The sequence below is a fragment of the Hylaeus anthracinus genome, unplaced genomic scaffold (assembly GCF_026225885.1).
Source record: "Hylaeus anthracinus isolate JK02 unplaced genomic scaffold, UHH_iyHylAnth1.0_haploid 3, whole genome shotgun sequence".
In the NCBI taxonomy this organism is placed as follows: Eukaryota; Metazoa; Arthropoda; class Insecta; order Hymenoptera; family Colletidae; genus Hylaeus; species Hylaeus anthracinus.
The window spans coordinates 9,607,491-9,622,631 of NW_026535284.1; the positions used below are offsets into that span (position 1 = coordinate 9,607,491).

Below are 15,141 nucleotides of genomic sequence, written 5' to 3' on the forward strand. Positions count from 1 at the left end.
ATTAAAGATAATATCGAATATCGGTCGCAGGAATTGAGTTACAAGCGTAGTTCAGTCAACAAGGAGGAATCTAATTCGCAAAAAGAATCCAACGGACGTACGTGAGAGGATTAAACAATCCGAAGAGATAAGAAATAATCATACATCATGAAGCGTAAAATGGATATCTGTATAAAGGGCAACAATCGAAGAAAATGACATTTTCTTTAATATAAATCTTGGATGTAAAACATGTTGAAAATAATACTGTTATGCATTTAAGGTGCATTGAAAATGGTTGCGTATAATTCAAATTTTTCCAAAAATATTAATTTGAGACGATTAAGAAATAAGCTCTTGAATTGATACGCCTCAAAAACGTTTGAGCTAGTTCTCATTATCGTGTTAAATAGTTTTCCTCAGTCTTGATATGCACATTCGATAATGGATGATGTAGAGTGCTTCGTGGAGCTGCTTCATTAAAACACAGCGGTCATTTGGGAACAAAGCTAACTTTGTTGCGACTCCTTCGTCTCGAAAAACGTTAAGAAGTCGGTTCATGAATTAATTACAGACTCCTATTTTCAAGCAAAAGTCGACGCGATTGATGATGTACTATATCTGTATGGAATATCGACGTGGTCAGCGTTTCTTTTTAAATCTTATCAGTATATGCGCGCTATCGCAATTGACCTGTGAACTTCGTTCACCTCTAACTGTATTTAAGTGATCACAAGGATGCACGCCAGTTCATTCGTAAGATTCCTGCTCAGAAACATAACAGTGGATCGATCACTTCTCTCCTTCGAGTCGAATTTATACGAGTAATCGATATTTTAGAAGGTAACATTCAAGGTTTGACATCTGCCAATGAATTCATTCTACTGTTTTACGCGAAAAATGTTGAAATCTGTAAGAATCCGTAACGATTACACCTTAGAAACTTAACCATGACTTTGCTCTTTTCTTTTCAGGTGAACAAACATGACGCTGGTACATTTATTAATTATCTCGATTAGCATTCGGTGCTTGCTCGCCCAGACGATCTCCTGGGACGCCGTAGTCGACGCGGGCATCGAGGACACATTTTTTAATCATAAAAAGAAAGAAACGTGTGACGACGAGGAAAGCGTCAACTTATCCAATCTCGAATTGAAAGAAATCCCGAAGCATGTTGTTAGAAGTCACGCTATAACATCTATTTCTATGGACAACAACCAAATATCGGATATTTCAACAGAACTATTGGACGACACTCCAAACTTGCAATGTTTAAATCTTGCACGAAACAGAATTCCGTACGGTAAAATGTTTGGCTTTAAGCATGATCGTTTAAAGACGTTGATTCTGGATCACCAGAAATCATTTAGATCACCTAGCTTCTGGGGGAGTCTAGCAGGTAACAGTTACTACGACCCGCGTTCGAGGGTATCCAACAAGCAGGGCTCGTTTTTCCCAAGCTTGGAGAGTCTCCATTTAAGTGGAGTCGATTTCGAATACTTTATACCGTATTTCAATAAATCATTTCCAGTACTATCAAATTTATACCTCGCGGATAATGATCTTCAGTACATACGCGAAGACATTTTCTCAATACTTCCAAAACATTTAAAAAGCCTTCACCTGGAAAGAAACAAACTTCGTGAATTGACTTTCTACGGTTTAAGTCCTATCGAAGAATTGTATCTCGATGGCAATCCTTTGGATATCGTCCGTATCATCGACCCCTATGATCTTGATTTTCCTGTTAATTCGAAGTTGATTAAACTCAGCTTAAATAAGTTATCGCTCTCAAATTGTAACATGACTGACGAAAGGTTGGATCGTGTACTTTCATGGTACTCTGAGGATGTAACTACATTGGATTTGTCCCATAATCACCTTCAGCTCAAAAATTATAATTTTAAATCGCACAGTATGTTGCAGCATTTGTCGTTGACTCATAACCACTTAACGACCATCCCAGATATTAATCATTTGAACAGACTGAATAGTATTTCATTAAGTTACAATTTCATCGAAAGGGTTCCAAAACTAACTATGCCGAAATCGTTGAAGAAGCTTAATTTAAGAGGCAATAAAATAATCGAAATCGAGAATGAAGCATTCGCGAACCTCGTCCAACTAGAAGCGTTGGACCTTGCAGAGAACCAACTAAAATATTTGCCTCAGGAGTGGCAAACAAATTTAGTTGTGTTAAGATATCTAAATTTGAATGAGAATCAGTTCGCTAGCATCGAGTATATGATGCTAAGACCGTTATTGAATTTAAGAGAATTTCACATAGCGGGAAATCCGATCAAGTCTATCGATCACGGTTCCCTTGCGATTATTCCCGATCAGTGTACAGTATACGTTCTGTCAAATAAAGAGACAGTATAATCGAAGGATTTTCTAGTATTAATTATTGTAAAAATTCGTGAAAATTCAGTTAGGTTCCTAAAGCGTTTATAAAATGCTGACATTCTTCAGGAATAATAATATGTAATATCAATCCCTATTTATCTTAACGACTAGAGATGCAATCGTAGACTCTATTAGACTCTGTTATTCAATTTACTAATAAGATTGAGAATATATCCCTTTATACGCATTATTGTGTACACGTATTATGAATAAAGACCGTACAATCGTGTCCTGGCATTAAAATTTCATTTTCCTTCCTCTATTCGTAACAATTATTTATCGACTATTTCAGATAATTAACCGAAGACTCGATAGAGACAGCAAGGAACGTTACTCGAAACTTGCAACGACTTCATCGGATATAATTACGCAATTCCGATAACGCACATATTTTCTGCAGAATTCGGTAAAATTTCAACTCTGGTTTTTAATACGAAGGGCTATCACCGAACCGAGCAGATGTGAATTTGTACTCTTAATTTTTAGAACACATCTTCTAATAAACAAGAAATAGGATAGAATAAGAATTTTAATAAGAATTTCTATACGAAAAGTTATAATTATAAGATAAAATTTTAATAAGAATTTAACGAAGATACCGAATATATCGTACAAGTGAATCTGAAATATTGTGGCCATATTCGGAGAGAATAGAAATTAAAAATTCTTTTCGTGCAATCGTACCGGTTTCGGACAGTGCTCGCGACAATAAGATCAGTCCGCATTGGTACTTGTCATCTAATTTCCGGCCCTTATCGTCATCCGCGGCGAGACGTAGCCATCCAGGCGATTAATGTTCGAATTTAATCAATGAAACGTTGATCCGTTCCGAGAAACTTTCTTGTCCGAACAATGGTTCCAGAGAATGGTTTCGCAGATAATTGCAGTGATCGCCAACCGCGAAGAGCGTGAAACTTGTCGCACGCATTTCAATATTTTCTGCGAGCTACTTATCGAAATCTGCGAATAGATCGTAAGGTGCTATCGTCAAGGTAGCAGAGAAAGTCAATTAAATAAATTAAATTTCCTCATCGAAGCGAACCGACACGCTGAAATTGATTAAATTGTTTCGCCCCTATTTCCTAACAAACACAATTCCTCGCAGAGCGCGGTCACGTGTGTTACTCGCTCTGAACTTCAAAATTAAAAATCCTTTTCGTTTAACCCTTTCAAAGCACCTGGTTACTACTGCTCACCACAAATTAAAAATTAATTTGTTAAGTGCCTACTGGTTTCTATTATAATAAAAACCATAGTGGAATATGTGTTGCCTATGTCCTGGAGGATAATCAAGACATCTTGTTTACATTCCCTTCCCATTTCATTTATACGCATATTCTTAAATAATTTGTAAGAATAAAAATGTGTTAAGTAAAATATTTTTAATCATGTCGTCAAACGGTTAGACCGCCATTAACGCTACGTTTATGAAATCCATTCAAATTCATTCTTGTTCAAGCCTACTAATTAATTTTAGTAAATCGATTGGTAATATAAATCTGATCGGAAGTCTCCGTAAACTAACTAACTAACGTCAGCGTCAAAATAAATATCGCGTATTGTTTCGAAGTCGGAGAGACCCCTGTGCCTTGATTATTCTTACTAAGCATTCCAGAACGATATGCTCGTGTAAACCTGAGCCCAGCGAGAGATAGTCTTTCAAGAATGATGCACAAACTCGAACTCAGTAACTATTTTGGCCAAGGGACGGACGCGATTGGACTTTCACCCTGTGTCTTCCGTTCGCGACGTGTATGGGTGGTCCTTATTTGAGGCCTTGAGAACCAGAGTGGCCTAAGTAACATTTTTTCTAAAATCGAGTTATGGCCTAAAGCGCATAGCTGATGTTTTATAAAACCAAAGTGACGCATGTTTATAATTTCCTTAATCATTAACAAATGGCAGCATAGAACAGTAACGAATTTTTGGCAAATAGGCCCAATTTCTCTTTACAACTCGATACCATAATTTTGTAGATAGGTTACTCTGGTTCTTATGGTCTCATCTCAATGATTTCTGAAATATATGTTACGCAACCCCTGAATATCTTGCAAATAACACATGTACAAAACGTTCGAAAAGTTTAAATGGAATACATGGATTGTTTTCAATCGGTTACTTCTTTCTTTATAACTCCGATAAAAATCGACGAAACGATTTGAAATTTGATAGAGTTATTACTTATAGTAATAGGAACAAGCCCTACGAATTTCAAGTTATTATCTGAATTATTTCCTTACATATTCGGCTCAGTATCTAGGGAGTGCGTAACATGTCAATCGTTCTAGAAATAATTGGTACTAATATTTTTCATGATCTTTGGAATTCAGGATGAAGAAACGCGTTCAACGAATGGCTACGGTCCTGATGCCGACATGGCGTTGAATTACCTGCGAATTATCGCTACGCTATAAGTAGCTACATTATGCACATCGGGACAGAAAGCGCCAAGTCGTTTAAACGTGTCGAACCAGAAGGGTTGTGCGCACTGTGTTTCCATCGCGATCTCAAAACGTAAGTAACTTCGTGATCGCTCGATATTGTTTATGTTTCCCCCGTTTTTCCGCAAAGTGTGAAGCGTAAAGTGTAAAGTGGCGGGTTAAAACTCCGAGAAAATCGATTATTTTTCTATGGATTCCGTTCAAATTGAAGTATATCGTAGTCCGCGCAATAATAGTGGAGGTTTAAGTCATCATTTCCCTATTTTTGGAATTGTTTAAGAAATACACCCTCTCAAAATTGGCACTACTCTAGCAACTTTAATACCAAATTTTTTGATTTTACTTTGAAAATGAATTTTTGTCTCGGGAACCGTTATAGATCCGAACTTCAATTTTTAATTTTCCATCGTAATGGATCGATCTTCTATTAAAAATATTTTTAATATTCTCAGACCACAACAACTCAATTCTTTATCGACTCATTCTCACCCTGTTTACAGATGGCAATCGAACTCTGGAAGATTGTACTCCTTCTCGGTTTGCAGTCGATCTCTGTTCATGGCTTCAACTTTGACTTCCAGGCTAAGAAGCCACACATTAGCAAAAGTACACCACAACCTCCCATAAACTGGCAGCAACCATCTTCCTATGGACAACCACCTTCCTATGGACAAGCATCTTTCTATGAACAACCACCTCCCTATAGACGACAAAATTCTACAGACGTCCCAACAGAAACCTGCGAGAATTCACCAGTGATACTGAAGTTAACCCGCACAGGCTTGAAGAGAGTCAACGATGGTTTCATCAACAGCGACAAGGTTACAGAGCTGCACCTAGACGATAACGACATCACAGAGATCTCGGCAGGCGCATTCGACTTCCTCCCCAATCTGGAGCTGTTGAACCTGACAGGCAACAACATCTCCACGTCTCGATTGTTATGGTTCAACAAGCTGTCGTCCTTAAGAACCTTAATTCTTGATGGCAACAAGCGCCGCGAGACGGAAGCAACCTTGGATCACATCTTCCATCCACTATTAAGACTACGGGAACTTTCTCTGAGTAGATGCGGAATCTCGCGTCTGACAGTCAACTTGAAGACGTTCGCGCCGAGTTTGACGCGTCTTCGCCTTTCCGGCAACGCCATCAACTCGTCGGACTTCCTCGAAGAATTACCAGAGTACTTGATCGAGCTAAACTTGAACGACAATCTCCTGACGAGCGTTGGAATTGGCATGGCGAACGGCCTCGAGGTGCTTACTGTCAGTGGGAACAAGTTAGAGAAGCTTGGTGACTCGTCCCTGTCGTTGAAGAATGCGTTGAAGATGTCCAAGCTGAACGCGTCGCGAAACAGGATCACCGAGATTACTGAGAACGCCTTCGAGGACACCAAGCATCTCAAAGTCTTGGACCTGTCGCATAATCGACTGAAAACGCTCCCCAGTCGCCTCTTTGATGAATTGGCATACCTGGAGAAGCTCTTGGTGAGCCACAACCAGTTGACATATATGCCAAACGTGAACTCGTTGAATAGCCTGAAGCTGCTGGACCTGTCTGGCAACCACATCCTCGACATCGGGAACGACAGCTTCAATCGTACCATGCCGCGCTTGGAGACCCTTCTTCTGGCTAATAATTACATCTCCAACGTGGACAGTAGGTCGTTCACTAAGTTCTCGTACTTGAGGATGCTGGATCTCTCCAGCAATTCGCTTCTCGATCTTCCAGCGCACCTGATCAATAACACGAGATATCTTAAGGTGTTTTTACTGCGTGACAACGACATCGTCAAGATCGACGACCTGCGCCACGTGAAGTCGTACAGTCTAGAAGAGCTGCACCTCCAGAGAAACCCCTTGTCCCACATCAGCCTTGCTGCTCTTTTGCCAGATAATCTGCCGAACCTTGTTATATATATTAACGACCCGTCGAAAAAGAACGAGGAGGATGATGAGAATGATCAGGGTGATTGCAAGAAGGATTGCGGGAAGGATGACGAGTAATGACGAATGGTCTGAATAGGTATGTTGAGCTTGAATATACGCAGGAACATATTGTTGTATTATTTAATTGGTGCAAAAGTAATCTACTCCTTTTTATTGTTTATGTTTTGTGTCATTTACTGATGGAGATTTTGCCTTTATAATTAATGTTGTGTGTATGTGTGTTTTTGTTTTTATTTATAGATGGTTTATTCTGGATTGAGTTATGGGATTTTAAAATCAAATAGATGAAAGAGGGAATTACTTTTGCACCAATGTAATAATTAATTTACTTTTTTTATATGATACCTACTCGTAGCATCTTCTTTGTTTGACTTTCAGAATGCTTCAAGAAAATGCGAATCCAACTTCCGTCGAGGAAAAGTAAACGAACATCGTTTGAGACGAATCGGAAGCGATCGACGAATAGCTTTACTAATCAATATAATAACCCTGTATCGATTAAGATGTCATTAGAAACACTAATTTGTTTAAAATGACCACGAAATATGTATATTGTAACATTGTTTAAATGTCATTATGAAAAATAAATGCCATTTAGTTCCACTGTGTTAATATCGAAATATTTAAACGATTTAGCTTACTTCTTCGATCAACAAACGAAATATTTTATATTCAATGTAAAATAAAATGTTTACCATCTACTATTTTCTAGAAAACGAAGTTAGCGATGCGGGTGGAGATATTTCGAAAAGCTTGCGCTTTGCGTTTCTAGATGGCAATCTAATCGCGAACGCGCAGCGCAAAGGGGAAACGAGATGCTAGGGTGGCTTTTGGTTTTCCTGATACAAAGAGCATTTTGCTTCAGTTTAAAACAATATTTCACGAGTAGAAAAATATGTTTTTGAAGTATCGAAAACTATCATGTCCGTCAATGTTTCCTCTTAACCTTTTATCGAATTCCTGCATGCGACACTGATACAAGGGAGTGTAGGCGGGATGGGTGAATGAGTTTAGCGTCTTCTTGTTTCTGAATTTGTCACGCGCACCCTCAACGGACAGGACTATTGTCCTTGAGTGTCCTTTGTCAGCTGTGGAGGGATACATTATGACTATCCCAGAACCCTCCCCATGGTCCTCGAGCGGAAAGGAGGGTCAGCAAAAACGAAAGGAATGTTTTTCACTTAGGTGTTCGTTTGACGGGGGACATCAACGATCCAGCGTCTTTTCCCCATTCCTGAAGAAAACGCAAGCTTCAGAACGATACCTAAAGTTTTCCCTTTGAAAGGGATCCTCCTCTATTTTTATCTTCCTCGCGGTGAAACAAAAAATACCGCCAACGCTATTCCTCCAGAGAGTTGGCTGCCACGCTGGCAAAACGTGGAAACTGGCTCGAGTCAACTCGTTCACTTTTTACACGGGGCCGCGTAAGAAACGCTCGGTTGGTTCAAATAAAGTTATACATTTCTTTGTGCATCGCGTTGCAAGAACATTCTTCGATTCCGGTGAGAAATCAGGTCACGTGTGTCTGATACGGGAAAATTACTTGGAAACTGTTACGTGCCTTTACAAGTAACTCTAATTTCAAGGATACCGTTTCATTTAACTTGTTTGTATTTAGATTGACAACTTCGTGTCGATTACTGATGATCGATGCGCGTGGGATTAAGAAAGTCCTTTCCCATTTTCAGATATAAGGTTTAAGGCATTGGAATTTATGCGATTGAAGTTTCAGCGTCCGAGAGCCACGCGTATCGCGCGGGCGTGCGATCAGCTGACTGAAACTCGAAATAGAACGCGTCGAGAGATGCATCGATAAATTTTAATTCCTCGTTCTAAGGGAACGAAGATTTGAACTGTAAAATAGTAGGGAACTTTTCGATGCCTTTTTACTCGAAGATCTTGAAAATAGATTCCACATTGTGTTAATACTATAGAAACCACTAATAGAATACAATTCTTTCTAATTGTATTAGAAAAAAACTTTTAGCCTAGCAGGAATTTTGACGATCATTGGTCTGTCAGTCAACGTGTTCAAAACACCCCCCTCTCACCGGGTCCATTCTCCGCGTCCGACCGAAAGTAAAACCGACAAAGCACCCAAGAAAATCGCAGACTGTCGAGCATAGCCACACCCCTCTCCAGGGGCGGCTTATCCGTGTTACTCGAGTTACTATACGCACCCCTAAGAGCCTCGTCACAGTTCAGACCGCCATCCCTCGACCCTCCCTCGCCACCGACCAGCCGAAGAAGAAGAAAGATGCAAAGCGTGCAGCCGGAGAAAAGCGCGGCTCCCATCCAGTTGGATCTGGCCTAGGTTGACCGAGCCGCCTAGAGAACCGAAAGATATATAGGGGTGGGAAGCTCACCCCTGCCGATCAGGGGTGTCGGTTGGGGTGGAGGAAGAGGGTGGACGAGTAGGTGGGAACGCATGCGCTTCCTGCAGCCCGTCGCGTTGGCAGGGATGCTCGAGAAGAGAGAAGGAGAACGAGAGAGACGAACGACGGGGATACCCCGAAGATAGAGGAGGACGGGGTGCGAAACACTGGGAGCGAGGAAGATTCGCCGTGAAAAAAAGGGTATATCGCGATCGGAGTCGCGGCATCGCGGTACCGATAAGGACGCGTCGAAGGCGGAGGCGAGCTGGAAGAGAAGGAAAACGGCAACGGGGGTAGCGTACGAGGACGGAGGACGCAAAGGGGGTCGGGAATCAGGCGGCTACCGCTGCCAGAAGAGGACAGAGGGAGCCTAGGTCTTTCGCGTCTAGCCAGCTCGAGACTCGCGACCACCTCCCGCCAGGCTATCTCTCTCTCCTCTTTCAGTGTTCGTTCGAACACGGCCCGGTACGGTTCTGTAGCTCCGTGGTCGAAGGGGTCCTCCTCGTGATGGGAGCTCGAAATCGCGGTGGCATCGGCAACGTCACCCGGTAGCCCGATTCCAACGAGCCACACCGATGTCGCGGGGCTCGTCAGGGTGACGCGTGGCCGGTTCATCGACAGCTGTCGGTCTCTTCGGTTACTCCGTTCGGTTTCCGTATATACCGTTCTGAATCCCCGCGCTCAGGCGGCGACCGAACACACCGAGAATAAGGGAAACGGAGCGAGACGAACGGAGAGGGATTATCACGAAAGATATATATCCCCAGGATAAGGGGCAGAATACGCCGCACCGTGAACAGAGGTGGAGACCGAGAGAGCGAGAACGAGGGGGAGAGTGTGCGACTCGGGCGCGATAAAGGGCGTGCGAGAGAGTGTGAAATTCGAGAAGGGGGCTGTACCCATAGGCAAGTGCGCGTGCAGAAACGAGGACACCTAACAGGGAGAAACCACGTCCGGTTGGGTACCGATGGGGAAACGCTAGCTGAGACCTTGACGCGGATGGAAGACGCAGGTAGCTGGCTACGTGTTCGAATCACGAGGACGCGTGTGCTTTAGCGCGGGGAACCTCTAGATTCCTCGCTAAACCGGTGTGTCGCGGCAGGGGGTTGTGAGGGGGGGTGTAAACGCAGATCGGCTGTCGCGAAGTTCATCCGTCGCCTCGCCGTCCTCTTGTTCCTGTTGGATCGAACGCCTCGCGAATCCGTAAACGAGGAAAAGATGTCAGGGAACTACTCTGTCCGTTGCGAACCTGGCCTGGTGGTGCCTATGTGGTATCCGGAGGAGAACCTCGATCTCTCCGACATCGTCTTCCGCGGGATAGTCTACTTCCTGCTGTTGCTGTACCTGTTCATCGGCGTGTCGATCATCAGCGATCGTTTCATGGCGGCGATCGAGGTGATCACGTCCAAGGAGAAGGAGCTGGTGGTGCGTCGTCAGGGCAAGGAGCCGCAGATCGTCGTGGTGAGAGTGTGGAACGAGACGGTGGCCAATCTGACCTTGATGGCGTTGGGCAGCAGCGCGCCAGAGATCCTGCTGTCGATCATCGAGATCTGGGCGAAGAACTTCCAAGCGGGCGAACTGGGACCTGGCACGATCGTTGGCTCCGCCGCGTACAATCTCTTCGTCATCATCGCGCTATGCGTGTTCGTGATACCGAACGGCGAGACGAGAAAGATCAAGCACCTGAGGGTCTTCTTCGTCACCGCGACGTGGAGCATCTTCGCGTACGTCTGGCTCTACGTGATCCTGGCGGTGTCCAGTCCAGGTGTTCTCGACGTTTGGGAGGGTGTGTTGACCTTCTCCTTCTTCCCAGCCACCGTGCTCACAGCCTACGTCGCCGATCGGCGGTTGCTGATCTACAAGTACCTCCACAAGGGATACAGAATGAACAAGAGAGGTGTGATCGTTCACGCGGAGGCTGGAGACTCCGACGGCGGGGTGGAGCTAGACATCAAGCCGCAACAGGACAGCTTCCACAGCATGATGGACGCGGACACGCCCGAGGCGAAGGAGTTCGAGCAGACCAGAAGGGATTACATCAACACTCTGCGAGAACTGAGGAAGAAATACCCGACGTTGCCGTTGGAACAGCTCGAGGTGATGGCCCATGAGGAGGTACTTGGCAAAGGTCCAAAAAGCAGGGCCTTCTACAGGGTCCAAGCCACCAGGAAGATGGTGGGTGCTGGGAATCTCAGCAAGAAGATCAGCGAAAGGGCACAGAGCGACCTGAGCGAGGTCAAGGCCGAGTTACAAAGGCAGGAGGCGGAGAGCATCGACATCGAGAACGTAAACGCCATGAGGATCTTCTTCGAGCCTGGACACTACACCGTGATGGAGAACGTGGGAACATTCGAGGTGGGAGTGACCAGGGCTGGTGGTGACCTCGCCAAACCTTGCTCCGTGGACTACTGCACCGAAGATGGCTCCGCGGAAGCTGGCTCGGATTACATCAGCGCGAAGGGAACTCTGACCTTCGATCCGGGCGAGACCAAGAAGACCATCAAGCTGTCTGTCATCGACGACGAACTGTTTGAGGAAGACGAGCACTTTTACGTCAGGTGAGATACTTCTTCTTCGAGTATCGATAGGGATACTTTCTTCTGTGATGCGAGGGAACGTTGCAAGTTATCATTTCGATGAGATGAGATATGCATTTGCTTATGGAGATCCTTTGCAGAAGTTGATGGAAGTTTGAGCTGTGTTGAAGATGGTTCTGTAGCAATGAAGCCCGTGGAAATTTGTTTCTTCGAATGTTGAAATTTGTTCCCCCTGTCCTCGAGTACTTCAAGCTTTTTTATTGGTGAAAGTATTTCTCCGAGTAGCCAAGAAAATCTCAATAATGTTTCAACACCTTCCATAGTATTTAATTGTTCTTCACAGCAAAATGGTAATACCTCGCATCTTCAGGGCTAGGATAGGGTTAAGCCAATGGATTACAGTCACCGGAACCGTCCCCTTTGGCGGAAGGAAGGCCAGCTAAGAGCGGATTTCAATGTGCCCGCTGATCGAGCGCGCGCGATAATGTTTGAACGATGATTCTCGAAATGGGGTACAGCTTTCGAATGGACTATCGACTACCACGGGGATCTTAGGATCCCCTTCCCAGAGCTGTTCGAGGTAGTTAACGACGCTTCGTTTGATTTTCATGGTCCCTCCGGGTTGGGAGTTTCTCGTAATTAGCCGGAGTCGGACCTCCGTCCGCAAATACGGGAACGAGACACTGCTTTCTTATATATAGCAGCATCCAATCGCCCATCTCATGTTTGCGTTGAATTGAGTTAAATTAAGTTAGACGATGAAACTCTGGAATAAGCTCTTGCCTCGTTTTCATGGGGTTCTTTTACGACGGAGTAGATTTATTTACAGGGAAACTTGAAGAATATTTTCAAGTAGTTGTATACGTTTTTCTTGATAGAGAGAAATATATAGCCGTGTTAATAAATTGATGACGGTATCGGGAATTGTCTGGAATCTTGATCGTGAGTTTCGGGAGTCTTTCAAGTTTTCTTCCATGCAACGTTCGGTTGGAACAGCAGTGCCAGTCGCGGTATGCAAGTCTCATCGAATATGCATAGGCGTGCATAAAGTAGGAGCTTCGTGGAAGACAAGTGTAAGATATGGAGGTCATTGTCGCGCGAGTGCGTTGTTAATTTAGCCTTGAAGACGTCAGACAATTGAGGATGAGTGGAGGAGTTGCTGGAGGCAATCATATTTTACTTCCGATCGAGTAGGATGTATCTTTAAATTTTCTTGGAAAAGTGTTTCCATACTTTAGGATGGTCGAGCTCTTATTGAACGAAGCCGTAAGAAAAACAGAGACAGAAACAGAAGAAATGGGAGATTCATAAATTAACCTAGCCGAGCTTCCATCGTGGAGACAATGCATATATTCCTGGCACTTGTACTCCCTTTCTTCTTTTCGTAAAATAAAAAGCAGAATTAAAAACAGATGAAATGGTGGATTCATAAATTAACCTCGCCGAGCTTCTATCGTGGACACACACATTCCCTGTACTTACACACTCTTCCTTCTTCCTAGCTCACCGAATAAAGCAATAAAATGGAAACCAAAATGTAACCTAGACGAAGAGATTCCCATTCTCCGAGAATTTGCAATGCCAAGCGTTCCCTTGGCCATCGAACGTTCAATTCCGCGACAGAAGCGCATCGAATCGCACGGATCGGTGGCTGTCGGTTGTACTCATCTGGGGAAATGCGGGGAAAATAGTCGTCGGTGGCAAAGAAAAGGGAACAATCCGACGATAGGTTGGACCTTGAAAAATTGCGCGTGGAAACAGCCTGGGAATTGAAAGAGCGGATCCGCTACGAGGTGGAAATTACTAGAAAACGTTTCGTCGTTTTGCGAAACGGATTGAACCTTGGACGTAAAACGCGTTTTCTCGCAGCTGATGGAACTGGGTCGAGGTCGGGGAACAATTTTCATCCGAAACAGAGATAAATAAAAAGAAACGCGGCATTGTTTTAACGATCATCCAGTGTAAAGAGCATCGAGATTGCTGTGGATGCACACTGAAAGAGACGCGAAACGGCCGAGTCCACTCGAAATCCGCCAATTCTGAATCCGTTTCATTCTTCTGGTCCACAGAGTATTCTCTTAAGGATTGGGTATTTATTATTGGAGACTTTGGAGGGCGTGGAGTTACGATAACGTTGTATTTGCAGAGGAGTGGAACGCGATTATTCTGGTTATCAAACGTTTAGGGGATAGGAAGACTTCTTACATCGTTTTGAAGCTGGTACAGAGGTCTGGTTTGAGTGAAACAAGGCGTTGCATCTTATTAATCTCAAAAATATTAAATTAAGAAAGGTCTGAAACGTGCCTGTAGGGACAAAGTCAGGTTAGGTAGCTTCCTTCCCAACGAATTTCTGCTGACGGAATTTTATCGCGTAGCACACCGAAAATGCCACAAGTGCATCCTCGCGATACTATCGACAGACCCGTCAGTTTCGCAAGATTTTGGTAAAAACCCATAAATCGTTTCCTTGCGTTGCCTGGTCCCCTCCCAACCGATTCTGTTCGCGGAAGAGGCGGTCGAAACGACCCAATTCCTCCGCGTAAACAGGAAGCGGATTCGAGGTACTCCTGAGGGCTCGACCGTGGCGGCGTTCGTCGCTTAACGAGCTCGCTGCGATAATAAATTGATAATCGTCGTCGGGGAGAGCTCGTCTTTCAATTAAACGGGGCAGGATGGGCGTGCGCAATTTCATTATCGAATGAACTCGACGCACAAAGAGACACGCCGCTTGTTCGCGGCTCCATCGTCTTCGACGCGCGTCGAGACATCAATTAACGTCAACTAATCGTTCATGGAGAATTGCTGATCCACTTGGAGAACGTCTCAGGGTCGAAAGACTCTCGAGGAATCGTCGTTTCGTCGTCGTTAATTCTTTTCGTCCATGGATCAAGGCTAGGCTTTCAAGGTTCTCTGTTCAGTAAGAAATTAATGATCAACCTTTGTCTAGTCTCCAACAGAAAGCAATTCATACAATAGAATCAGAATTTGTTCACCTCTTGGAGAAAGTGTCTCCAAGTTCCACCAAAACAAATTTCCTAGTTTTCGCGAGCCCATGTTTTATTCATGGAATTACGAAAATAATGTTTTTATTAAGTGACGATCAAGAAAGATCCTCACGTCGTAACTTTCAGCTGATATTTTTTCTTCGAATTAATTCAACATCCGGGCAAGTTTCCTCGCGAAATGGGAACTGGGGCTTACCTGACACGAGACGTTGGCCGCGAAAGAAGATAAGGACTGGAATATGGCAACGGCACTCTCGGGTCTCGGGCACTCGAGACAAGTGCCCCGGCCACTCGGATTAAGAGCGACAAAATTGCTCTTTACCGAACTATCTCTCTGGTCGCGCCATTTGGAACGAACTGGACGAATTCTTGGATCTCTTTTGATCCCTCGACCGTGGTTAGCGATATAGCCACCAAGTCGAATGTTGGAGGAATTGCGAACATTCTGC

At 44.1% G+C, this 15,141-nt stretch overlaps 2 protein-coding genes across 6 annotated transcripts in view; both read left to right on the forward strand.

Moving 5' to 3' along the window:
- Positions 1-963: 963 nt before the first annotated feature.
- On the forward strand, positions 964-6,832 carry LOC128893758 (chaoptin-like). The gene is made up of 2 exons (XM_054154965.1): positions 964-2,355; positions 5,327-6,832. The coding sequence occupies exons 1-2, from the start codon at positions 964-966 to the stop codon at positions 6,830-6,832; spliced, it is 2,898 nt and encodes a 965-aa protein (XP_054010940.1).
- A 2,568-nt stretch (positions 6,833-9,400) lies between these two features.
- LOC128894376 (sodium/calcium exchanger 3) overlaps positions 9,401-15,141 on the forward strand; it is a 50,058-nt gene continuing 44,317 nt past the window's right edge. For all 5 annotated transcript variants that reach the window (XR_008461533.1, XR_008461534.1, XR_008461532.1 and 2 more), the window contains exon 1: positions 9,401-11,708. Coding sequence is in view for 2 of the 5 variants with exons in the window: in XM_054156065.1 (XP_054012040.1) it covers positions 10,369-11,708 (1,340 nt within the window). In the remaining 3 variants the exon portion in view is untranslated. The remainder of the gene's footprint in view (positions 11,709-15,141) is intronic.